We start from the raw sequence: 26,913 nt of genomic DNA, 5'->3' as shown, positions 1-26,913 counted from the left end.
ATCATCAAAGAATACTAAAACAAATTTACGTAGATGCTTATTGAATATGTGGCTCATGCATGACTGAAATGTAGCAGGGGCATTAGTGAGACCAAAAGGCATCACTAAGAACTCATAGTGACCGTAATGGCACCTGAAAGCTGTTTTGTGAATGTCTGACTCTCACACCTTGATCTGATGACACCCCAATCGAAGATCAAACTTTGAAAAATAAACTGCACCATGAAGCTCATCCAATAGCTCATCAATGCATGGAATGGGATATCAATTCTTAATAGTTTTCTTGTTGAGTGCACGGTAGTCAATACACATGCGTAGGGTCCCATCCTTCTTCTTCACCAGCACTACTAAGGAAGCAAAGGGACTAGAACTCGACCTAAAGAATCCCAAGTCCAAAATTTCTCTGATGGTCTTCTCTATCTTGTCTCTGTAGGCCTTAGGATGGCGGTATGGAGTGGTCATGACCGGCTTTGCTCCCTCTTCTAGCTCTATCACATGCTCAAAACCTCTATCAGGCGGTACACCAGGTGGTATATCACCAAACACTACCCCATGGTTATCTAAAATCTATTGAATATCTATATGATAAGTTTTGCCATCCTGAGATGAAAGTGCCTTAGATGAGATAAAGAACTGTGTAGCGCAAAGGATGTCTCGGTGCCTGATAATAGTCTCCATTCTGCATGAAGAAACCTCCTTGGGGCCTCCATCTGACAATGCCCTCAATATTCTCTTCTTACCATCAGCTAGAAACTCCAACTGCATCTTGCGGTGATCTATGACATATCTGTCAATACCCAATAACCACTGCATACCAATAACTACATCATAATCCTCCAATGGTAGAACATAAAAATCATCTGTCAAAGTGTAGTCTCCCATCTGAATACTAAGCTAAGGAATCCTCCTGGTGCATCCCAACACTGCATCGTCTCCAACCTTCACTCCAAATCTTGAAAATTCCTCTGACTGCAACCCACGTTTCTCTACCAGGTGCTGGTCAATAAAATTATGGTTTGCTCCAGTATCTACCAAACACACTACCCGTTGCCCTTGAACAATCCCCTTCAATCTGAAGGCATGGAACTTAGGATAGCTCGAAAGAGTGGCCATAGTGACATTGGTCGTAGCCTGTGCATCAATAGAATCAAGCTCTATCTGTGGTGCTCATTATGTACCTTCTCATCATCAGTGTCCTATATGTGTTCATCCTCCACGTCTGAGCTCACCTCAATGAGATGGGCTTTGCCTTTGCCAAGGCATCTGTGACTTAGTTCCCAAGGTTCCTTACAAGTCAAACACAACTTCTTTCTTCTCAATTCATTTCTGGATTCCCGATCAATCTTAGGAGAAGATGTGTTTCCCTTCTGTGGATTAAAAGTCTTTTGGAAGGGTTTGGAATTCCTGGGAAAGTTTTTGTTTTGCTGAAATGTGGAGGGTGGAGGTGAGGTATCCAAGTCCAATGTTTATGTAAGTTGTATGGCCTCCTGTAAAGTCTTACGCCAATGTTTATGTAAGTTGTATGGCCTTCATGAGAGACTCAGAGGATTGGTAAAGGCTTTAAAGAGACTCGGAGGATTGGTAAAGGCTTTAAAGCCTTTACCAATCCTTTGAGTCTCTCATGAAGGCCCTCAATAAAAAGCATCACCACCCATCTATCGAGCATCTTTGGAACCATAACTGCTATGCACTAGAACTAGTTAATGTAAGTCTCTACATGTCCAGTCCGCTTCAGTAGAGCTAAGTCCCTCTAATATAGTTCCACATCCTTCCTATTAAACCTGGCAATCAGTCTCTCGGTGAACTCTGGGTATGAGTGAATGAGAGCATGGTTCTGAGTAACTAATCCATGATGCCACCAATCATATACAACTCTCTCTAAGTGTAGGACAGCAAATTGAATGGCTTCATCTTCAGCCATAGGTTTCAAGGATAAGTATATGTCCAACTTATGGACCCATGCTCGTGCACTAATGGAGCCACTGCCATCAAATGTGGATAAAGTAAGCTTGTCTATAGCTTTCTTCAAATCATTGTTCCACTATTGTCTAGGCCATCTGTCATTTTGTCCCCTCATACAATCTTTGCGCTGCATACAATATTGATGCAAAGGAAAAGCGTCTTTGACATGTGTCGGAAATCGAGTCCACTCATCACTAGTAGCCATAACTGTATCCTGAAAAGTCACTCCATTCTGCAGATCAGACAATGGAGGTTCATGTCTAGGAGTGAAGCGAGGAAGCATAGGTCTATCGGCTGTCCTAGTATGTGTCCTGTCTCTCTAAGGTGAAATAGATGCATTTCCCAAGGAAGATGGGGTCCTACTGCTGCCACGACTCCTTGCAGTAGAGACTGGTTTCCTTTGACTTTTGTGCCTACCCCTGTGATAAATCCATCCTATCCAGTGTATCTTGTAACCTGATAATAGCTTGGACAATTCTCGGCTACGCATCAGCCAAGCTTCTCATGATCCCATCAGGGACGAGTGGATTTTGTCTTTCCTGCCTGGGAGGGCTCCTGTGACCCTCTAGAATGTCACCCATATTAGTCTCTACAGGTTGTTCAGCTACAAAGTTCAATTCCACCCGAGGTCTTCTGTGTGTTTAAAATTTGTGTACCAAATCTGCCCCGATGCATAGAATCACTTCGATGACCCCCAAGCTGGCAGGATCATCGCTCTGATACCACTGAAAGATGCCAACCACTGATTTTGACAGCTGATTTGTTTGTTTAACTCAATTCTTTGGCCAACGTATAACTATTTTTGGTTTTTGAAGAGATTTTAGGATAACTTGCGTGTTATTGACTTTTTTTGAATGTTGCACAGTAGAGACAGTACATATAGAAAACTAAATTAATTATGAAAATAGGAAATCAGAACTCTGATTTTATTGCAGCAAATTACAAAATTCAAGAAAGTGATTATTTAAGACAACTAGAGCCAAATTTGGCCTACCAAGTCTCCAATACTCTGCCTGAATGAGCTTATTTTAATGCTAGAAGGTGGTACACAAAGCGATACAGGAGCCTCTCGGTGCTGCAAGTTACTCCAAGGTATTGTATTCTCTTAGTAGATAATTACCAAAAAGAATTTGAGAAGTACTAAGCAGACCCAAATGGAATTCTGATTTCTTGCCAGGTAAAACCCTCCAGGAATGTAGTATTTCCCCACTAATTTGCTGACACAACTCCAAAATGATGCAATTCCTCCAAAATAACCATTCACTTCTTCTTATTAGCTGCCAACAATGAAATTTGTACAATAAAACTACTGCAAATACCCTTATTTTATTTTATTGAAAACTCCAAGCAAGATATGGTGGTACGACTATCTTGGGAAAGGTACGGCCTGCTGATTGGGAGTATATGCTTGCTGCAAATTGTGACTTTTCTGCTCAGATCAGAATTTCAGACCCTAACGTTGCTGTAATCCGCCAAAATGCTCTTGAATTTGGACCCAAAGACCTGAAAAGAGCTTCCAATGAAGATCAATATGCTAATAAGTGTGAGGGTTTTCATCCTACACTTGCAATTTGGAGGTTTTCGTACCCAAATTTGCTCCAGAACTCTGCCAATATGCTACAGACCTGCTGAAGGTAAAGAATTTTTCAAAAAGCATCAAAACATAATGCACAAATGAACTCCCAAATGCTCTTTTAACATTCCTCAAACCCTAATTCGAATTTGGGGTTAGGGTTGGACTTTTGACATCATAAAACATGTTAAAATGTTTATTTTTATTAAAAAAATACTTCCCCTAAGTGGTGTGACCCATTGAGGGTCTAATGTCTCATTAAAAGTGGCCATATTATTAAGTTATTTCTAGGAAAATGTGCCAAGTGGCCACTTTATTAATATAAAGTGATTATATTATTTCACTTTATTATTATTTATTTAATCCAACTTACTAATTTATTCATAAAATGAAATCCGTGACTCAGATCTGAATTTCATCTTAAGCACTATGATCACTGATGTTGTTTGAGTCCAGCAGGCCAACTGACAATTCCTACTAAAAAGTACGAACTCGCCCTAAAAAAAGGAACCTCTCTCCAAACACCTGTAACTGCTCAAAAGGATCTTGCTCTACTCCCTGCTCCCCCGGGTGGTTATCTAGTCAACAACAAGTTCTCCCTAAAAAAATAGGAGACCTCCCTAAAAAGTAGGAACTGTTGTCTAAAGGTCCAAAATGGCTCACAGAGTCCCTATAAATCTCCATGACCCTCAGAATGAGTCCCCTAATCATATCGTGGACCTACAGGAACTCGAATGATAGGTCTGTTAAAACTTGAACCAGAATATAGAAAAACTGAAAACAGAAAATAAAGAATGAAACACAAATACACAAGCCCTTATCCTAGGAAAACCCTCCACCTGAGGGTGAAAAACCCAGCCCACTCAAAATGAACTTTATTATATCTCAGAAAAGAATACAACTAATGATAGTCTCAGATTAGTATCAATCACAATGATACGAGTTTGATTCTCTACAAATCAATCATATGAATGAACTGAGATGATACATCTTACATACAATAAAAAAAAAAACTTCATATGACTGAAAACATTGAATGCAGAAGGAACACATAGTATCTTTGATCTAACAGACACAATCACACTATTTGATGAATGAGAGAAGTCGATCATGAAACTATCGAAATTGCCAAAGAAGAGAGCACGAGACAAAGAAAAATTATCAATATAACATATCGGGATTTCCAGTGAAGAGGCACACGAAGGGAAAAGGAAAAGGCACAGATAGTTACATCTACACCGACAACCTCATATACACCGACAGCCACATCACCTTCACCAACAGCTATAGCAGCATGAAGAGTCACCGACAGCAAACAAGGCAAGAAAAGAACGGAAGCTAATGAACTGATACCAGAAGAAATAAATAAGGAACATTGCATTGATGATATCTATCGCAACTATATCTTCAACACTCCCTCTTAGCAAGAGAGAGATCTTCATTATGTCAACATATGACAAGTACACATAACTACAACTCAGAAGATGTCAACCAAAAAACCATCACAGATTTTATTCAATAAAGTTGTTATCTTAGGATAACAAAATTCATCATAGCTACTCCTAGAAGATGAATAAAACCGAAAAATAAAAATCATAAAGTCATACACATGACTTCCACCATGGCTACTCCCAGAGGGTGGATCAAGGGATTTCATCTCGAACTTCTCTCGCAGAGAAGAACTCATCAATCAAGGGATTTCACCTCGAACTTCTCTCACAGACAAAAACTCATTAACCAAGGGATTTCACCTCGAACTTCTCTCGCAGAGAAGAACTCATTAAACACAGGCAATGTATCACTGAAGTTGAGACTCTCTTAGGAAGAGCATCATTCTCCATCATACCAAGCTTTTCTCGGAAGTAACAGAACTTCACTCTCGGAAGTGGCTTGGTGAGAATGTCTACAATCTGCTCCTCTGTAGAAATGTACTTGAGTTCAACTGCTTTTCGTTGAACCATGTCTCTCAAGTAATGATTTTAATTTCGACATGTTTGCTTCTATCATGAAATATTGGATTAACTGAAAGTTTCACACAGCTTTGATTATCACACATAATCGCAGTAGGTTCCAAAGGTTGTCCAAACAAGCCTGCAAGTAATTTCTGAAGCCACACAACTTCTCTTGCAGCCACACAAGCTGCAACATATTCTGCTTCAGCTATACTTTGTGCAACACAGGATTGTTTCTTGTTGCATCAGGAAATCATAGCTGAACCTAGGCTAAAACAACATGAAGTGTTTTTTCTGTCATGCACACAACCTGCTCAATCTAAATTAGAAAACCCCTGCAAGTTCAGCTCTACACACGAAGAAAATTTTAGGCCAAGTCCAATTGTACCACGTACATATCTCTATATATGTTTGGCTGCCACAAGGTGAATATGCCTTGGTTCACACATGAACTGACTCAAGGTATTAACCGCATAGCATATATCAGACCTTGTGTTAACCAAGTACATTAAAGAGCCAATTAATTGTTTATACATAGTAGGCTCAACTAACTCTGAAGTAGCTGCATCATCATGTAATTTCTTCAGATTTACTTCCATAGGAGTCACCATAGACTTACACTCTAACATGTCAAATCTTTTCAAAATATCAACTGCATATTTACCTTGACTCGATATGATTTCATTTGGTCTTTGCCATACCTCAAGTTTAAGGAAATAATGTAACAAACCAAGATTTTTCATTTCAAATTCTGAAGCTAAATCCATCTTACATTTGTCAATGAGATCATCATTACCAGTGAGGAATAAATCATCAACATATAGTACTAAAATCAGCACCTTATCATCACATACCTTTAAATATAAGTTTGGATCAGCGTCATTCTTTAGAAAACCCAAGCTCAAAAGATAGTGGTCTATCCTTTCATACCAAGCACGAGGGGCTTGTTTAAGACCATATAAGGCCCTTTTCAGCCTGCATACATGAGAGTTTCTATTGTGAATAATAAAGCCCTCTGGCTGCTCAATGTAAATCTCCTCTTCAATTTTACCATTCAAGAAGGCTGTTTTCACATCCATTTGATGAAGTTTCCAACCCTTAACAGCTGCAACAACTATGATAGTCTTGATAGAAATGTAACGTGCTACAGGTGCAAAGGTTTCTTCGAAATCTATGCCTTCCTTTTGAGGAAAACCTCTGGCTACTTTTCTATACTCCCATCAGCTACATGTTTGATTTTGAACAGCCACTTAGAAGAAACCACTGATTTGTGTTTAGGCCTTGGAACAATGTCCCATCATTTTTCATAATAGATTGATATTCCTCTATCATGGCATCCTTCCACACTTGCAGATTTAAAGCCTCTTCAACATTTGAAGGCTCGGATGCTAAGATATGACTCATCAAAGATACATAGCCAACAAACTTGTGAGGTCTTTTACTTTCTTTGAAAGTACCACGAGGGGCTGCATATTTTCAGCATCTTCCATAGTGTGTCTGGCCCACAAAGGTCTTTTCTTATTAGTTGAACTATTATTGGGACTTGCTGATGTAACTATAAAGTCAACTGGATCAATTGGATCAGCTGAATCAATAGGATCTTCTAAATCTATAAACTCCCTCTGAATGTCTGAAGATGGATTTGGATCAGTCATATCTAAACCTTGAGGATGCTCAAAATCTTCTTTATCAGATTCTATGTTAGATTCTTTGAATTTCCTGCAAGCTTCATCTTCATCAAAAGAAACATCCCTACTGATCTCAATCTATTTTTGTCCTGGAATGTAGATTCTATATGCTTTTGAAGATTCACTATAACCAACCAAGATGCCTTTCTTGCCTGAAGGTTCTAATTTAGATATTTTCTCTTTAGGAACATGAATATAAATAGGGCATCCAAAGATCCTGAAATAACTTACATCTGGTTTGACACCTGTAAAAGCTTCTTCTGGAGTCAAGTTGTTTAGAATTTGATGAGGACTACGATTCTAAATGTGAACTGTTGTCCTGCAAGCCTCAGCCCAAAGAAATGTTTGAAGACTTTGGTCATGAATCATAGCCTTTGTTGCTTCAACAATTGTCCTATTCTTTCTTTCAGCCACACCATTTTGTTGAGGATTATAAGGGACACAGAACTCCCTCTTAATCCCAGCTTCAACACAAAAGTTATGAAAAACGCCAGAAACATTCTCCTCCATTATCATATCTAAGAATTTTCATTTTCTTCCTAGATAGATTTTCAACTAAAGCTTTGAACTCTTTAAATCTGGACAGCACTTCATCAAACTCTTTAGACTTAAGAAAGTAAATCCAGCACTTACGTGAAAAACCATCAATAAAGGTGACATAATACCAAAAACCACTAAGAGAAGCAATTGGCATAGGTCCACATTAATCAAAATGAATAAATTCTAGAGCATTATTTGCCCTACTTTCACTACTATGAAAGGTGCTCTTAATGTTCTTACCTAGAGTACACCCCTTGCAAACACCTTCATGGTTTTGATTCAGCTTAGGAAAACCAATGACAACCTTCTCCATTGAAGACAAAGTTTTGAAATTTAAATGACCAAATCTTTTATGCCACAACTCACTTGAACTTGAAGAATCATGAGCTAAGACTTGAATAGGATGAGCTGAAAGCTTGTAAAGACTATCATGACGAACACCAATAACATGAGCTGATTGAATACTAGAGTTCTTCTTCCATGCAAGTACTTTTCCATCAGCAAAAGCAACATGATAACCTTTGTCTTCTAATGCAGAAATAGAAATCGGATTCCTCTTAATACCAGGAACAAATAGGACATCACTTAAATGAAGAGGAATACCAGAGTCCAACTGAAAAAAAGTATAACCAACACCCTTCACAGAATAGCAAGCATCATCACCAATGATACTTGAAGATGAGAGTCTTTTTCTTTCAAGTTTGAAAGGTGCTCACGAAAACCAGTGATATGCCGAGATGCTCCACTATCTATCAACCATGTATCACTATTAATAGGAACATTACTAAAAAGTGCAGAAATAAATAAGAATTTTTCAGAATTTTCATTTGACTTTCTTTGAGGAGAAGGATTCTCAACATTTGCAGCAGCTGCTTGAGGCTTAGATTTTGATACACAATCTCTGGCAAAGTGACCAAATTTGTCACGCCTAAAACACTGAATTCTAGAAAGGTCCTTCCACTTTTTCTTGGCATCAGGGGCTGACTTAACATTCTTGTCTCTAAATCTTTTGAAGTTACCTTTCTTTCCTTTCCCCTTAGATGCATGGGCAGCAAGCACATGATCATCTTCATGATGAGATTTGCGACCATAACCTCTTGCTTCTTGTCTGCATTCTTCCTGAATGCAATCTGCCCTCAACCTATCAAATTTAGGAAGATCATCTCTTCCACTAATGCCTTGAATGAAGGATTCCTAGGAGATGGGAAGTCCATTCATAGCTAACATAACCAAGTCTTTATGAGCAAAAGTATCTCCAATTGCACTGAGTTGATCTTTTAACTTAGAAATCTTCATGAAATAAGAAGTAACAAATTCTCCTCTACACATTTTCACATGCAGCAGTTGACGCCTCAGGGCTAAAGCTCTACTGGTATTGTTGAATTCATAAAGATTCTTTAGAGTCTGAAACATTTCCTTAGTTGAATCCAACTTAGAGATGATAGGCACCAGATGATCCTTAACGGAATCAATCAAAATTTTCTTAGCCATGGTCTTATTCTTTCTCCAATGAACTTTCTATGAATCAGCAGAAAGTTCTTCTACATCTTTCGAGACATAGTCAAGGAGATCATTCTCTTCTAAAGTGATCAGAATTCTAAATTTCCAAGAAGAGAAATTTGACGAACCATCTAGTCTATCTTCTACTTTCAATCCGTTCACCATAATGAATGACTTAGGCAAACAACTGAAAGAAATAAAGAACTTAAAAATTCTGGTTTTGGATCGATCTTCTAGACCCACTCTGATACCATGTTAAAACTTGAACCAGAATATAGAAAAACTGAGAACAGAAAATAAAGAATGAAACACAAATACACAAGCCTTTATCTTGGGAAAACCCTCCACCTGAGGGTGAAAAACCCAGCCCACTCAAAATGAACTTTATTATATCTCAGAAAAGAATACAACTAATGATAGTCTTAGATTACTATCAATCACAATAATGAGTTTGATTCTCTACAAATCAATCATAAGAATGAACTCAGATGATACATCTTACATACAATAAAAAAAAACCTTCATATGACCGAAAACTCTGAATGCAGAAGGAACACAATATCTCTGATCTGACATACACAATCACACTATTTGATGAATGAGAGAAGCTGATCATGAAACTATCGAAACTGCCAAAGAAGAGAGCACGAGACAAAGAAAAATGATCAATATCACATATCGGGATTTCCAGTGAAGAGGCACACGAAGGGAAAAGGAAAAGGCACGGACAATTACATCTGCACTGACAACCTCATATACACTGACAGCCACATGAACTGACAGCCACATCACCTTCACTGACAGCGGTAGCCACATGAAGAGTCACCGACAGCAAACAAGGCAAGAAAAGAACGGAAGCTAATGAACTGATACCAGAAGAAATAAATAAGGAACATTGCATTGATGATCTCTATTGCAGCTATATCTTCAACAAGGTCAATGTAATGTCCCCACCTTTTTAGCATCTCATTGGAGTTCTTAGCCTTTACATTCTCCGAAGGCTAAGTGGAGAAATAAGGAGAAATTGATTAAATTAATTTCTTATTAAGTCATTAAATAAAATAAAACTAAAAAAGGTGACTTTATATTTAATTAATTTAATTAAAAGTGACTTAAGTGATTTATTTAAATATTTTAATGTTATTATAAAGTTATAAAGTAACTTTATAATAATAAAGTCACTTTAATATTATAATGTGTGAATATGTCTTTAATCCCACATTGGCCAAGAAAGTGTTCGAGCTCTCATAAGAAAGAATAAGAAGGGACTTAAGAGCTCATTTTATATCATCCATCCAGAGAATTGATATTTGTTTGTTATGAACTTGGGAGAAGAAGCCAAGGGTTTCTGATTCAGTCAGCCATTGGAGAGCGACAATTCTTCAATGTTGCAACCATTTGAGGTGGTGAAATATCCACTAAATTTGGCATTTCAGGAGAGCTTCATTTTGGAGTTCTATTTGGGCTTTAAAAAGAAGGGAAGACATCTAGGGTATGCAGATTTTCGAATATATATTAATTGCAGACCTACAGTTTCATTTGGCAGCCATTAAAAATCAGAATTGAAGCAATCATTTCAAAATACAATTGCTGCTACAGTACCTGCGCTACGGTGCTGCCGTACGGACTGCTACAGTGCCGCGTGAACAGTGCCGCCGTACAGATTGCTACAGTACCGCGTGAACAGTAATTTTTTCAAAAAAATTAAAATTTGCAGTTGGCAGATTTTTTTCAACTACTGGGACAGCAAAAATCAGGTTTTTATCTTACATTGTAATGAATTTGTTTTCCAGGCATATTGGCCATAAAACAGAACAAACATTCCCTTGATAGTTTCGTAAATTAATTCCAGCAGTAATATTATTGTTCCAGTATTATTTTAAGCATAGGAGTTTATTCCAGTATTGTTTCATTGCTCATTATTACCAAAAAAAAACACAAAAAAATCTATAAACATTCAAAAACCAAAACAAATTCAAATCTATTGCATTCAAAAGAAACAGTCAGCAGAGGAGAGCCAAGTTGGGTTCTTACATTGGTATCAGAGCTAAATCCTGCCATCCTGAGGGTTTAGCAATCACATGCAGCCGCCTGAGGTTGGCTCTCACAGATATTACACTCGCAGGCGAGCTTTGTTTGACAGGGAACAAGAATTTGACAGGCAGTCGGGCACCATGGGTGACAGGCAAGGGGGTAGCCCACCCAGAGGCGATAGGAATGAGGAGCAAGAAACAAGGGAATTTTTCAGAGTAATGGCTACAGGACAGCAGCAGATGGCTCAGGCCTTGCAGGCACTCACCACCATGATTGAGCGCATGAACCCACAAGACAAACAGAATCAAGAGCAAGGGGATAACAGGAGTGCAGTGGGGTCACCTAGAACTCATAGGACTCATTCCAGGACAGCAGACAGGCCTACACGTCCTACCTTCATTAGAGATGAGCCTGAGGTAGCACCTACAGGAGAACTAGGAGAGGAGATGTTCGCAGATATCCTCATGGCTGCGAATGACGAATGGGATTTATTAACTCCACAGGTACGAGAGAGGATGACATTCGAGAGGTTTGTAAATCAGAGGAGAGAGCATTACAGGTCACTCAGACAGGATAGGAGGCCTAGAGGTCAAAATAGTGAGCTGAATAGAGTTACAGGCAAGCTTACTATGCCTACATTCGATGGGAGTGGTAAGATGACAGCTCAAGCTTGGATTCATAAGCTTGACACATTTTTGGCACTGAGGCCAATGACAGAGATTGAAGCTATCAAATACGCCACTTTGCATTTGGAGGGAGTAGCACATGATTGGTGGTACCATGGTATGATAACACTTCAACATAATCAGGTGACAGAGTACCAGGACTTCGTGGATAGGTTGGTTGAAAGATTTGAAAAGAAAGATCCAGAGGTTTACTTCCGGGACTTAGCACAGTTAAAACAAACAGGCAACTTGGAGTATTTCATTGGTGAATTTCAGCGGTTGGCAGTCATGGTGCCAAACATTTCAGAGCGTAGATTGATAGTTCTTTTCATTGAGGGCCTATCCGAACCACTGAGAGGTTGGATAAAGGCATTTGATCCTATTTCTTTACAGGAAGCTATGAAAAAGGCAAGAAGTATGGAACATGCAGTCCCAACAAACAAATTTCAGTCCAAAGGAGCATCTTCTAGTAAGGATAACAAACCATTTTATAAAAAACCAGAGAGGACTGATTTTAAAAATGATTCTAAAGATAAAACTCCAGCACCTTTTGACAGGGAAACATTAAATGATTTGAGGAAGAAAAAATTATGTTTCTACTGTAAAGGACCCTATGATGCAAACCATGATTGTCCTCTTAGACCAAAGGGCAAAGCTAACAGAGTTATGTGGGCATACTATGAGAAATCAGAATCAGATAACTCAGACCAGCAGTCTGATATAGAGGAAATAGATGGTGAAAAAGAGGAAGACAAGGCTGAAAACTTGTCTAAAATGGAGTCCAATGATGGGGAAGGAGATGGGCAACTTAGGGAAGCTCGTCTCACAAGTATTAGGCAAGAAGGGTCATTCCGGATGAGAGGAGTGCTTGCTGGACAGCGAGTCATAACTTTGGTTGATACAGGTGCCACTCATAATTTCATTGATGCTAGGATGGTGGAGAAGCGTGGCATACAAACAGAGGAGTTTGGGGGAATTAGAGTGAGGGTAGCTGATGGCTATGTCCTCAGATGTGATCGTAAGATCACTGGACTCCCATTGAAAGTTAATAATTATGACTTTAAGGCAGATTTCTATGTTGTGCCTATGGGAGATACAGATATAGTCCTTGGGATGAGTTGGTTGCATGATATTGGGGAGTTCACTCTTAACCTCAAGGAGATGGAGATGAGGTTTAAAGTGAATGGGAAGACACATATTCTTAAGGCAATCAGGGACAGTGATCTCAGGATGGTTTCTTTCCGGAGGATGGCTAGATTGATTCGACATGATCAGGTAGAGTGGGCAGCAGAGTGCATGTTGATGCCATCACAGGAGGGACAGCAGAAGATTGAATATCCTCCTGATATTCAGGAGCTTAGAGTTAAACACTCTAAGGTTTTCAGTGACATTCCACCAGGTAGACCACCAGACAGGGGTATTGAGCACATCATTGAGTTAGAGGAGGGGGCTAAACCCATCATGATTACACCTTACAGGCATCCGAAGAGGTTGAAGGATGAAATTGAGAAAACCGTAAAGGAGTTACTTGCTATGGGCCACATTAGACCAAGTAAGTCTCCTTTCGCTTCTTCAGTGGTCTTAGTGAAGAAGAAGGATGGGACATTGAGGATGTGCATTGATTACAGGGTGCTTAATAGGAAGACAATTAAAAACAGGTACCCCATTCCTAGGATCGATGAGTTGATAGATGAGCTTCATGGAGCTTGCTTCTTTTCAAAGATAGATTTGAGATCAGGTTATCACCAGATCAGAGTTAGAGAGCAGGACATTGAGAAGACAGCCTTTAGATGTCATTGTGGCCATTTTGAGTTTGTAGTTATGCCATTTGGGCTAACTAACGCACCTGCTACTTTTCAGGCAACAATGAATCGGGTTTTCCATCCTCAGTTGAGGAAATTTGTACTTGTCTTCTTCGATGATATCTTGGTGTACAGTAGATCTTGGGAGGAGCACTTGGTTCACCTTGACAAGGTGTTGGATATATTGAGCAGAGAGTCCTTGTATGCAAAGGAGTCAAAGTGTGATTTGGGCATGACAGAGTTGTTGTACTTGGGTCACATCATCAGTGCAGAGGGCGTACGCATGGATCCTGAAAAGATTCGTGCCATTGTGGAGTGGCCTTCACCGGTGAACCTTACACAGTTGAGGGGCTTTTTGGGATTATGTGGTTTCTACAAGAGGTTTGTGGATGGATATTCTAGGCATGCAGCACCCTTGACAGATTTGATGAGAAAGGGAGCTTTCTTGTGGACTCCTGAGGCACAGGAGTGTTTTGAGAAATTTAAGGAGTTGATGACTTCTTGTCCAGTGTTAGCATTACCAGATTTCAGCAAACCTTTTGAGCTACACTGTGATGCTTCCGGGGAGGGCATTGGAGCGGTGCTTATGCAGGAGAAGCACCCTATTGCTTATGAGAGCAGGAAATTGAGAGGGCCAGAGCGGAGCTTCAGCATATATGATAAGGAGATGTTAGCTATTATGCATGCTTTGGCTAAATTTAGGCAATATTTGGTAGGTAGCAAATTTTGTATCAAAACCGACCATAATAGCCTAAAATACTTTTTGGGGCAGCGAGATCTCAATGATAGGCAGCAGAAGTGGGTGAGCAAGTTACAGTCCTATGACTTTGACATTACATATTTTAAGGGGACACAAAATGTAGTTGCTGATGCCTTATCACGTCGGCCCCATTTGAGCTTATTGACAGACATATCGGAGGATTGGAGACACTTGATCCTTGCAGAGTATGCAAAGGATACTTGGGCAGCTGGATTCATAGATGGGAATATTCAGGACAGTAGATACACCCTTGTGAATGAGCTCATCATTTACAAAGGGCGAATATTTTTGGTTCCAGGATCAGCAGTGAGGAGGATGGTTCTGAAATCTTTTCATGATTCACCTATGGCAGGACATCCTGGTTTCTACAAGACATACCGGCAGATTAGAGAGCGCTTCACATGGAAAGGGCTCAAAGCAGAGGTACTTCAGTATGTTAGGGAGTGTCCCACCTGCCAGCAGAATAAGCAAGAACACTCCTATCCAGCCGGTTTACTTCAGCCACTTCTGATTCCTGATAGGAAGTGGGAGTGTTTGTCTATGGACTTCATCTCAGGACTGCCTAGGGCCCAAGGCAGGGACTGCATATATGTGGTTGTGGATCGCCTTACGAAGTTTGCACACTTCTTTCCGATCACTGCTACATACACTGCTACACAGGTGGCAGAGTTGTTCTTCAAGGAGATATTCAGATTACATGGCTTACCTCGGAGCATTGTGAGTGACAGGGACAGCAGGTTTATGAGTCACTTTTGGCAGGAGCTATTCAGGTTGTGTGCGACAGAGCTCACTCCGAGTACTAGCTACCACCCTCAGACAGATGGTCAGACAGAGATAGTGAACAAATGGGTGGAGGGATATCTCAGAAATTATATAGCAGGGCAACAGAAGGCATGGGTAAAGTGGATTTATCTCTGTGAGTATTGCTACAATACCACTTATCACATGTCTATTCAGATGTCACCCTTTATGGCCCTGTATGGGTATGAGGCACCCAATTTTATGGATCTGCTTTTGAGTGACAGTAGAGTGCCCAGTGCAGGTGATTTGTTACAGGAGAGTCAAGACATTGTTAAGACTCTCAAGGATAATATAACTAAGGCACAGAATCAGCAGAAGCAGTATGCAGATCAGAAGAGGACTGAGCGGACTTTTGAGGTTGGAGATATGGTGTATCTTATGTTGCAGCCTTACCGTCAATCCACTCTCAAGAAGAGTGGTGCCGAGAAACTTAAGCCACGATACTATGGTCCATTTAGGATTATCAGGAAAGTGGGAGAGGTGGCTTATGAGTTAGATTTACCGGCAGAGAGCAAGGTGCACAACGTTTTTCATGTGTCACGCCTCAAGAAGGCGCTAGGACATCATATTGTGCCTTCTATAGTACTACCACCCCTGGATGATGAGGGAAAACTTGTTTTGATACCGGAGGCTATCATTGATTTCAAAGAAAGGAACTTGAGGAGACGTAACATCCGGGAATATTTGGTGAAGTGGAAGGATTTGCCAGTAGAGGATGCTACTTGGGAGAATGAGGAGATTTTGCAGCATCCGGAGTTGAAGTTGCTTGAGGACAAGCAATTTCAGGAAGGGCGGACTGTAATGTCCCCACCTTTTTAGCATCTCATTGGAGTTCTTAGCCTTTACATTCTCCGAAGGCTAAGTGGAGAAATAAGGAGAAATTGATTAAATTAATTTCTTATTAAGTCATTAAATAAAATAAAACTAAAAAAGGTGACTTTATATTTAATTAATTTAATTAAAAGTGACTTAAGTGATTTATTTAAATATTTTAATGTTATTATAAAGTTATAAAGTAACTTTATAATAATAAAGTCACTTTAATATTATAATGTGTGAATATGTCTTTAATCCCACATTGGCCAAGAAAGTGTTCGAGCTCTCATAAGAAAGAATAAGAAGGGACTTAAGAGCTCATTTTATATCATCCATCCAGAGAATTGATATTTGTTTGTTATGAACTTGGGAGAAGAAGCCAAGGGTTTCTGATTCAGTCAGCCATTGGAGAGCGACAATTCTTCAGTGTTGCAACCATTTGAGGTGGTGAAATATCCACTAAATTTGGCATTTCAGGAGAGCTTCATTTTGGAGTTCTATTTGGGCTTTAAAAAGAAGGGAAGACATCTAGGGTATGCAGATTTTCGAATATATATTAATTGCAGACCTACAGTTTCATTTGGCAGCCATTAAAAATCAGAATTGAAGCAATCATTTCAAAATACAATTGCTGCTACAGTACCTGCGCTACAGTGCCGCCGTACGGACTGCTACAGTGCCGCGTGAACAGTATCGCGTGAATAGTGCCGCCGTACGGATTGCTACAGTACCGCGTGAACAGTAATTTTTTCAAAAAAATTAAAATTTGCAGTTGGCAGATTTTTTTCAACTACTGGGACAGCAAAAATCAGGTTTTTATCTTACATTGTAATGAATTTGTTTTCCAGGCATATTGGCCATAAAACAGAACAAACATTCCCTTGATAGTTTCGTAAATTAATTCCAGCAGTAATATTATTGTTCCAGTATTATTTTAAGCATAGGAGTTTATTCCAGTATTGTTTCATTGCTCATTATTACCAAAAAAAAACACAAAAAAATCTATAAACATTCAAAAACCAAAACAAATTCAAATCTATTGCATTCAAAAGAAACAGTCAGCAGAGGAGAGCCAAGTTGGGTTCTTACAGTCAACCCCTGCTCATCTCACGTCGCCTAGAAAAGGGGACATTACACATATTCAGAACTAATCTTGAAATAAATAAGTACGGACACAACAAATAGATAGACAAAAAAAAAAGCCAGCAGAAAGATAGACGCAAGACATAAGGAACAATCATGCTTGGATATTACTATTGAATTGACCCATTCCTCATTCTCACCAAGCGTAAGAATCAAAGCATAGAAATAAGTTCTTTATAGTGGAAAAAGCAGTCCTGAAAATGTGTCATACTCTCAAGACATCTTTCCTTAATCCATAATCATACAATTAAAAAAAATGTTATTAGTTACTCAACAAAAGCTAATAGACAATTACATTAATTTTTTTTCCATGCCAAGAAAGAAATTCATAATGTAAACAACAACCATCTAACATACTTGGGATATGTGCGTCCAAGATCACCATGTACAAATTCCTTTATATAGGTCCCAGCCTGTATACGAGAAAAAAGGGAACAAATTGTAAGTTTAAAAGTGCAAGAAGAATATGTATTCAAATCCATATTCAAATAAAAACAAATGTGTTCTGGATTTGACAAATGTTGTAATTTATAATGATATGGGTGTAAATGGTGTCACAAGTTCAGAACAAAAAGATATAAAGTGCAAGAAGAATATGTATTCAAATCCATATTCAAATAAAAACAAATGTGTTCTGGATTTGACAAATGTTGTAATTTATAATGATATGGGTGTAAATGGTGTCACAAGTTCAGAACAAAAAGATATGCATTTTACCAGAAAATGGCAATTTGAGTGACATACAATTTTCTTTCATATTTATGTAAAACAAGGCATAATCTTTTAAGAGAAGACTGTTATAGAATGTGTAGAAAATTAGAACTCATTAAGGGTATCTGTCTATTCTCCTCTTCATACTAATTACTAGTTCAAGTCAATTTGGTGGGTTGAATTTCTAGATTGATAACCTGGACAAAGGTTAGCATACAAATTCAAATCCAATGCCAATTCACCAAACATCATGTGAAGCCTGCAGTTACCAAGCTCTGTTGACACTGCCGATTGTCTAATTAAAAATTGCACCCACAATCAAAGCGTGTAAATGGGAAGCATGAGCACAATTCACTTAAGCTCAGCAACCTATAGATTCGGGTTGGCTTCCATATTGCAACACTATCTAAAATATTTTTAGGGGCTGAAAATGGCAAGAGAAAAGTACAGTAAATATATAATTAAAAAAGGCAATGAGTCAAAATTGTATGAAGTTACTCCCAAAAGAACACTATATTTACAAAATAGCTAGAAATCTAAATATTCAACAATAAAATAGTCACAGTAAATTGCCAGTGCTAGAAGTAAGAAATTTTAACACTTGAATGAAGTTAGCCCATTCATAATTTCATATAAAACCTAAGTTGCCAAATTGGCCTATTTCCCTGCCTATTCTGAGTACAATTTGTCTTAGAATCAGATATTGCTCGGAATTCCTATGGAATCGACCAAAGTTTGAGACAAAACTATGTAAAATGTATTCCATCGCAATTGGCTGAACCTGAGCAAATCCAAAGCTAACATAGCATTCCCAAGCAGATTCTGATGTGATTCCAAAGACATGCACCTTTCTTCATGATTCTTTTTTACTTTGACTTCAAGAAAATCCCAACTGACATTCTTTCTTCCCAATATGTATTAATGTTGCTCATTATTCTATATATTATGTTTGGCATGCCCATGAACGGCAAAAACGCCATCAAATAAGAAAAAATATAAATACACCACTGCTGATTCTTTCTTGAATCAACCTCGATCCTCAACCACCAATCACCAAGTAGTCATGAAAGGATAAAGCTGCTCATTTTCAATATAAATATTCTTTTTTTCACAGAAAATTTTGAAACTTTCTGAGTTAAAAACAAGTTAACTGATCTCTGAGTTAAAAACTTAAAATTCTATAAAGATATTATATGTATTGTATATCCATTGTACTATATATTATTTATAGTTTTAAATTTTCTAATTTATATACAGGAAACTTTTACAATAAAACTAAAATATTTAATATTAAACTATTTTTTTAATGATAAGATATTTTTAATTAATTTTAAATATTGAAAACAATGTATTAATTTAAAAACCTTTTATTCAATTTGTGTTTTCCAAACTTCTTGTTGTAGAGATTACAATGGCAACCAATACTAGCTCCATAGATCAACCCACCTTCAAAACTAACTCACACTCACCTTGTGGAGGCATGTACAAATGATACAACAAATTTGTAGTGATGGAACATTTGTTTGGATATGCAATGTCTATGATCCAAGGTGTACTAGCTCGTACAACCAAGTGAAATCCCATTTGTGTGTCATTCTCAACATGGGAATCAAAGCATGCCCAAGAAAGAATGGTGTGCTTGTGTCAAATCATCAAATAGCAGAATACATCAAAGAGTAGGAGGAAGAAAATGCAAGAGTTGCACTTAGAGCAGGGCATCCTTTGAGAAGAGGAAGGGGAACATGGAGGCCACCTCTTCTTCATCTCATAATATCTTCCATGATGTTGTCATAAAATGGCACCAATTTTCAGGCAAAAATGAAGAAAAGCCCACTAATGTGAAGATAACAAGGGGGGCATTAAAGAGGGCATTTCAAAATGATGCTACAAAGATTGCAAATCAAACCATTGGAAAATGCCTCTATGCAAAGGTTTTGTCCTTCCATATTGCTCAATCATCATATTGGTAAGATATGTTTGAGAAAAGTAAATGACAAACCACAAGGGTAAATAGAGCTAAGTTATGACAAGGTGCATTGCACATTATTAACAAAGGAGGTAAAAAATATTCACTTCATTGACTCCCATTAGTATTTTGTTGAAAGAAACAACAATGTCCATTGTTTCCAATGGATGGAAGGATACAAGAAATTGGGTGTTAATGTATGTGTAGCATGCCCTAAAGGATCAATGTTTTTGAAATTCATGGATTGTGAAGGGTAGGTGAAGAATGCACAATTTATTGCTAGCATCCTTATATAGTGCATTCAAGAAGTGGGTCCTCAAAATGTTGTCCAAGTCATAACAGACAATGCAAAGAATTGTAGAGTGGTCAATATGTTGGTTGGGACATGATTATCACATATTTTAAACACTTTGTGCTGTCCACTCACTCAATCCCACACTATAGAAGTTGGCCAAGTAAATAAATTGGATCAAACAAGTCTATGTGTAGTCTTAAGAGATCCAAATGTTCATCACAAACCACCACATGTTGTAGGCCATTTTTAGATCATTCTCACAATTGGAGCTGCTGAAGGTAATTGAAACATTACAATTTTTAAAATTTGCATTTTATTTTAATAATTACTAATTTATTTTTTAAAATTTAAGTATGGTTTCTTCTTTGTTTTTTAATTTTAATTTCTGAATAGGTTGCTAAGCCCTAATTTGCAACCAACACAATTGTCTTGAGACGACTTGTGAAGGTGTGGGAGTCACTTTCTAGCAAGGTCATCAAACAAAGTTGGTCCCTATATAGTGGGATGGAAATAAAGCAAATGATCCTAGATGACACTCAATTGGATCATGTGGACTATCTTCTTAGTTTCATTGAGCCCATCATGAGTGTAATCCGGTTTATGGACATGGATAAGCCATATTTGAGAAAAGTATACAATGACGTTGACTCAATGGTTGAGAACATTAAGTCCATAAAATGAGGAAAGTATACAATGACATCGACTCAATGATTGAGAAAATGAAGTCCATTAATGAAAAAAAGAACAAGATCTTGAAGAAACTTTATTCAAGGTGCATTCAATTTGTGATGACCAATGGAACAAAATCACTATGAAATGTGCATCCCTGATTTTTTGTTTTGAAACTTGCTTGCAATTTGTGTGATCACAATAAATGAATAACAACAAGATTGGTTTGTTTTCAGATTTCATTCATTTGCTTTCCATGAGCATTTACAATCACTATAATGTCCCCTTCTCACTGATGTTCTTTCAGTGGTCCATTAGCCTATTCCTGAGACCCGTAGGCTAGGTGGAATGAGTAATCAGGGTCTAGCATCGATGAAACGAGGACTTACTATTTTTAGGAAGTCAGGGGATGACCGTTCTGGTGCCATTGTCCGACTGAGCACTCCTTGCTTTGCCTCTGGACGTGATGATCATATTTTTCTGAGCATTAATTCTTGACTTACTATTTTTAGTAAGTGGCTGGGTGGCACATTTCTATTTTTGGCAGTAGACAGGGGTCTGAATTCTGCAGCAGTCTGTGGTCGTCTGGGCTCAGTTTCATCTTGGAGGTGATAATAATCAGTGCGGGAGACATTTGCAACATAATTAAATATTATTTCCTTTCCTAAGGTTAATATTTAATTAATCTATTTATTGGCTACTGGTTTATTAAATTTGGGATTAATGCCTGTTTAATCCTAAGTTTGAGCGAAATTCAGTTGTTTTATGGGATGTGAAATATTTTTAAAAGGGATATTATTTCACTTTACATCGCCATTTTGTGCCTAAGTGTCCAACGTGGGTCCTCCCCCTTCTTGGGCGTGAGTTTTGACTTAGGAGAATGGGCGCTACACTTGGGTCCACATGTAAGTGGAAATGAAATTCAAATGCAAGCATAGAATTTGGAGGGATGTCATTTGAATTTGATGAATGAAGTTATAAATATGAGGCTTGGGTTTCCATTTGGTTCATCTTGAAAATCTGTAATGTTATGCTGCCGGATTGGCGACAGAACTTGAGGCTTCGGAGTGCATCTCCCTAGTGCTACCCGGTTTCGTACTTGAAATACAGTACCTAGCTGTGCCTTGTATTCCTCTACCGCTTTCAGAGCTTTGCCATTGACATCTTGGTGTTGCAACGATTCTGTACTTGCTGGTTTTGCCTGTGGCTGAAGCCTATTTTTGCTCACATCTCTCTGCTGGAGCGTCTGACAGTTATGGGTATCAATCCTATCTTCCTTCCCAACACTGGCGAATAAGTTTGTAAGTTTTTAGCACGTTTGTTTGAGTTTTGAATTAATTATGCAAAATCGAAATTCCTAGGCTAGGCGTGGGTTTTCTGCCTTGCATTGGGATGCGTGCAAAATAAATAAGGGTCTTTTTGGGGTGTTGTTTTGATTGGTTAGCATTGCATATGTGTTGTACGGTAGGTTTGGGACTGGTTTGAGCTAAATCAGATGTAAAATGAGGGAGATATGAATATTTTGGCATTTATTTGGACTGCTGGTCTGTTTTCCGAGCCTGCAGATTTGGTTGTAACAGAAATTTATTTCTTACTATAGAAATCTGCATTACTCTCCTTCTATCTTTTCTATTATTGTAAGGTTAGGTAGTAGTACTACTAACCAGTTCTCTCTTTGTAATTCTCAACCCGCTGAATAAGTGGAAGAGGCTGGCTTGCCACCTGATATGCAATAATTTGTAATTTTCAGTCCTCCCGCTGAATAAGTGGTCGAGTGATAAGTTCAATGTTTTTGGTCCTCCCGCTGAAATCTGCGGTAGAGTGATTGTTAATGTAATGTCCTCCCGCTGAAATACGCGGTAGAGTGATTGAACTTCAGTTTCTTGTAATCTTTCCCTTGGTCGGTTCACCGCCAAGAAGTTTAGTTTCTATCCTGCTGGATAAGCAGAAGGGGATGGCTTGCCGCCCATGCAATTGTAATTTTCAGTTTGTTTATTGATGTTGACGATCCCCGGAACACCGTATGCTCTCACCCTCCCAGTCTGTGCTCTCGGTGAACAAAAGGTGGAAGGGTTCCCTTTCAGTTGTTTTGCTTATTACTCTAACCTTAACGGGTTAATTGTTGTGGATGAATTGCTATTGGCTTGAAAAAAAAAAAAAAAAATTAGTGGGATATTACAATCACAATGCATAAAGTAGTGATAAAAAAATTCACTAAGCAATCAACAATAACATTGTTTATTCACTGTTAATACATAAATGAAATAATTTTCAGATATGGCAGAACTGTAACAAATGAGCCACTGCTATTAGCAACCAGCTATGAACTCAAGCTCACTTCTGATCAATCTTTGCAACCAATCTATGGGCTGATGTAGTCTTAAAGTCCTCGCAGCAAAACATAAACTCCCTATATTATTTCAGACCTGGAAATGCATCATCCACGGACTGTTTGTGCACCTTTAAGGCTGAAGGTAACAAGAGATAGCTCTGCTCCAGCAATCAAACCATTCAGACTTGCTTGGCAAACTCAACTATTAAGTTGCTCATCATCAGACTTTACCCCAATCTACCTAATACCTTCCACAACTCTTTTCCACTCCCTAGCCCTTCAAAAGAGTATATTTCTTAGTCACTAATTTCCAGATTTAAACTCAGAAAAGACAACCACATGTCTCCTACAGATGTACAGCCTTCCCTAGGGACGATTTTTATTTATAAAATAAAATAAGCATTAACATGGCAAATGACATATGGATTTGCATCATTGAGCTGCTAGGAGATCACAAAAATGATACCCACAAACAATAAATAACCCATTCTGAAGATATGAGCCAAAACGTACTTCTCTGTGTAGCTGGAATGGTATGGCCAGCTCTGGAAATGGTCACCAAAACCTTTGACAACTCGAACAGATTTCAGAATACCCTCTCATCCATGTATTTATGTGATTCAAGGGGTGAGTGGGAGGAGTGACAGTGGAGTCTACAGAATGAATAGTTGGTACCCGTTCAACATGAAACACACATCAAAACACCTCATGTATCTTCTTCTACTTCAAAACCCTTGTCACCAAACTCAAACAAACCACTGAAAACTCAAACTAAAATCACCAACCAGCTAGGGTAGATCTTGCACAATGAAACCAGGCTAACTGAAGAGGGTTATCATCCTCAACAATCCAAAGAAGAACTCTCCAAGTTCATTCCAACATCATCTTGTTATGTGTGCACCAACATAATGCAAGAATGAAGCCCAAACTCTAATATATAGAGTTCGAAGGAAAATTAGGGCAACTTAATTTTAAAATAATATACTTCCCTCAAAAGACCCTCAATATATCTTTTAAAACCACTTTATGTTTCACCCCCTTGCCTAGGCATCCCCTTTTTTAGAGACATACATTATAAATATTTATCACTTAAGTTATAAAGTTACTTTTTGAACACTTAGTGAGAAACATTAAACATTATTTCCATCATCTTAGAAACTTTGCCAAGGTCCTCAAAATGAGAATCAAACATGCTAAACCCAATTGAAGATGACAGATGATAGCCAATGCCAACACAAACACGTACTATGAATAGCAATGTTCTTCAAAGAACAAAGAGAACAAGCCCATAAAAACTTAGAAAGGTCGGTGCCAAGCAAGCACATATTGTAAATAGTAGTGTTCTCCAAGGACCAAAGAGAATAGACCTAGAGAAACGCAGAAATATTGATAACATGCAAGCACTTATCATAAATTGCAGTGTTCTCCAAGGAAAAAAGAGAACAAACCCAGAAAGATTGGCACCATGCAAGCATTCGCTATAAATAGTAAGTAGAGACAAGTTGTTCGGAATCCATCCAAAAAGGTCATTCATCTCCATTGACCCATCTAAGCTCACTGACAACATCGAAATGCTCCTTTGATCAAGCTAACAAAACCCTAGAAAGTCATCTCCAACTACATTGCAAGAGATTCCGAAAATGGGGACATTACAATCCGTCCTTTCCAAAGATTGCTTGTCCTCAAGCAATGCTGTTTGCCCTCTCGGGTGAATAACTTAAGACATAAAGAACATAACGCAGACTAATGCCGTAAATGTCAGACAAAGTATATCAGATGTTCTATTCATAATAAGTGTGTGTTACAAGTTACATTCCGGAGTATAAAAGGGTACTGAGGGGGTGCGAGCGCCAACCGTCGCACCGCAACTTCCACCCCTCGGTTGCCAACTAACCAAAGCAATTACACATAATTAACTAATGTTATTCCCGTGTACAATAATGCCGCCAACATCATCCCCCCCAAAAAGAAAAGTCGTCTCCAGGTGACTTACAAAAATGGAGATAATGCAACCTATACAATATATCTAAAAGACTAGGGAGGGGGCGGAGAAAGCGTCCCTGAAGCAGAAGTGTGAGATGTCGGTGTCTGGGTTGCCAAGCGGGCACGGAGCTCATACACTTACTGAGTGCGTACAGCCACATCTCGTTCCGCCACGAGGACCTTCTCTAAAGCTGTCTTCACCATGTGTGTTGCCTCTAGTAACTTCTTCTCTTTTGTATCCACTACCTCCGTCACGCAGACCAACCGTGTCTGCTCGGCTGCCAGACGGGTCTCTACCTCGGCCTTCGCTGTCCGGATCTCAGCCGTCTCTGTGCGGGCCATCTCTAGCTGGGCCAACAACTGCGCCCTCTCGACTGCCCATGAGGCCTGCTGACTGGCCACCTTCCTCTCCAACGCTACGCGGGCGGCCTCCCTGACTGCAGACTCCTGCTGTGTACGCCTCAATGTATAATAGGCATCCCGGTAGACCTGCTCGATCTCGCGGACAACTGCCGTCACCTGACTCTCCACAATGGGCTGACGCAGCCTCCAAGTCTGGAGCATCTCCTCTGTCTCCGTAGTCGGCCACCCCTAAGACTCAAAGCAGGTAGCAAAGGCTATCGGGCAGCCCACCCGCATAAACTGTAGGACCTTCTCTAGCTCCACCACCACCTGCTGCAATGCTTGCGTCTGGGCGGCGGCCACCACCCGCCTACCCCTCGTTACCATATCAGCCATGTCAGCGAGATAGGTCTCAACATCCTCCTCCGTCTGTGCCGAAGACTGGGAAATCCCTGGTGGAACGGGCACTACTGTATCCTGCTGTGAAGGTACCGCCTCCGCCACCGAAGGTGCACCATCTCCTCGTGCCTGCCCAGCAGAGGCGACCTCCCCTGCCTCGTTCCCAACTGTGAGTCCATGTGCCTCCCCTGACGAGTCCTCCAAGTCGACTACCTCCGCTCTAGTCTCTCGACACGGTGAGAATACAACAGCTCCTTCCGGCTGTGCCAGTGTCATCTGAAACCGCTGTGTGAGCCAGCTCTGCATAGCCTCGAGGTCAGCCCGCATCTCCGTGACCGGGGGATGGTTCGCTGTCGTCGGCTCCTCCAACAACGAAGCAGAAACAGTCACCACAGCGTCACTACCCACGACGTCCAACCACACGTGAGGCTCGGTATCCTCCACCTCCGTCGGCCCCTGCTCCTCAACGGCCACTACCCGATGTGGTGACTCCTCCGTCCCTGACTCTGCCATGTCCTCGGTAAGTGCCGCTGTGGTTGGGCCCGATGGTGCTCCTTGGTGCTCGTGCTGGAGGGGACCAAGTGTAACAGGCGTATGGCTTTGCCCGAAGGCCGGAATACAAATGCCACCTACTCCAGATGCGGGAACAGTCGTGCCCATCGATAACAGAGGTGGGGCAAACCGGACTCGTACAGGCTCCTCCGTTGCCTGACTGCTATCGTCCTCCTCATCTTCCTCCTCCGAATCCTCCGTGCTGCTGGACTCCTTCGCGCTGTCAGGCTCCCCTGAGGCCGAGGCCCTATCCACCGCCTGTTTCCGCTTCGCAGAAGAGTGCCCAATGTCCAAGTGCCTCCAATACATTATTGGAGGCTCTCCTGCTATCAACGGTCCCTGTGGCCGTACCTCCAACTCGTCCTCCGGCACTACTTCCCGCGTGGCCTCCAGGAATAACCCTATAGCGTAATGAGGCATATAGAATG

General features: G+C 39.7%; 1 protein-coding gene across 3 annotated transcripts in view; it reads right to left on the bottom strand.

Annotated features, from left to right (window-relative positions):
- LOC131073608 (uncharacterized) overlaps positions 1–26,913 on the bottom strand; it is a 223,078-nt gene that overhangs the window by 53,333 nt on the left and 142,832 nt on the right. For all 3 annotated transcript variants that reach the window (XM_058010072.2, XM_058010074.2, XM_058010073.2), the window contains exon 14: positions 17,594–17,649. In XM_058010072.2, the coding sequence (XP_057866055.1) occupies positions 17,594–17,649 (56 nt within the window). The remainder of the gene's footprint in view (positions 1–17,593; positions 17,650–26,913) is intronic.

The sequence above is a fragment of the Cryptomeria japonica genome, chromosome 11 (assembly GCF_030272615.1).
Source record: "Cryptomeria japonica chromosome 11, Sugi_1.0, whole genome shotgun sequence".
Classification (NCBI taxonomy): Eukaryota; Viridiplantae; Streptophyta; class Pinopsida; order Cupressales; family Cupressaceae; genus Cryptomeria; species Cryptomeria japonica.
Note: the sequence above shows the minus strand (reverse complement) of the source record. Positions and strands in the feature narration are given on the sequence as shown.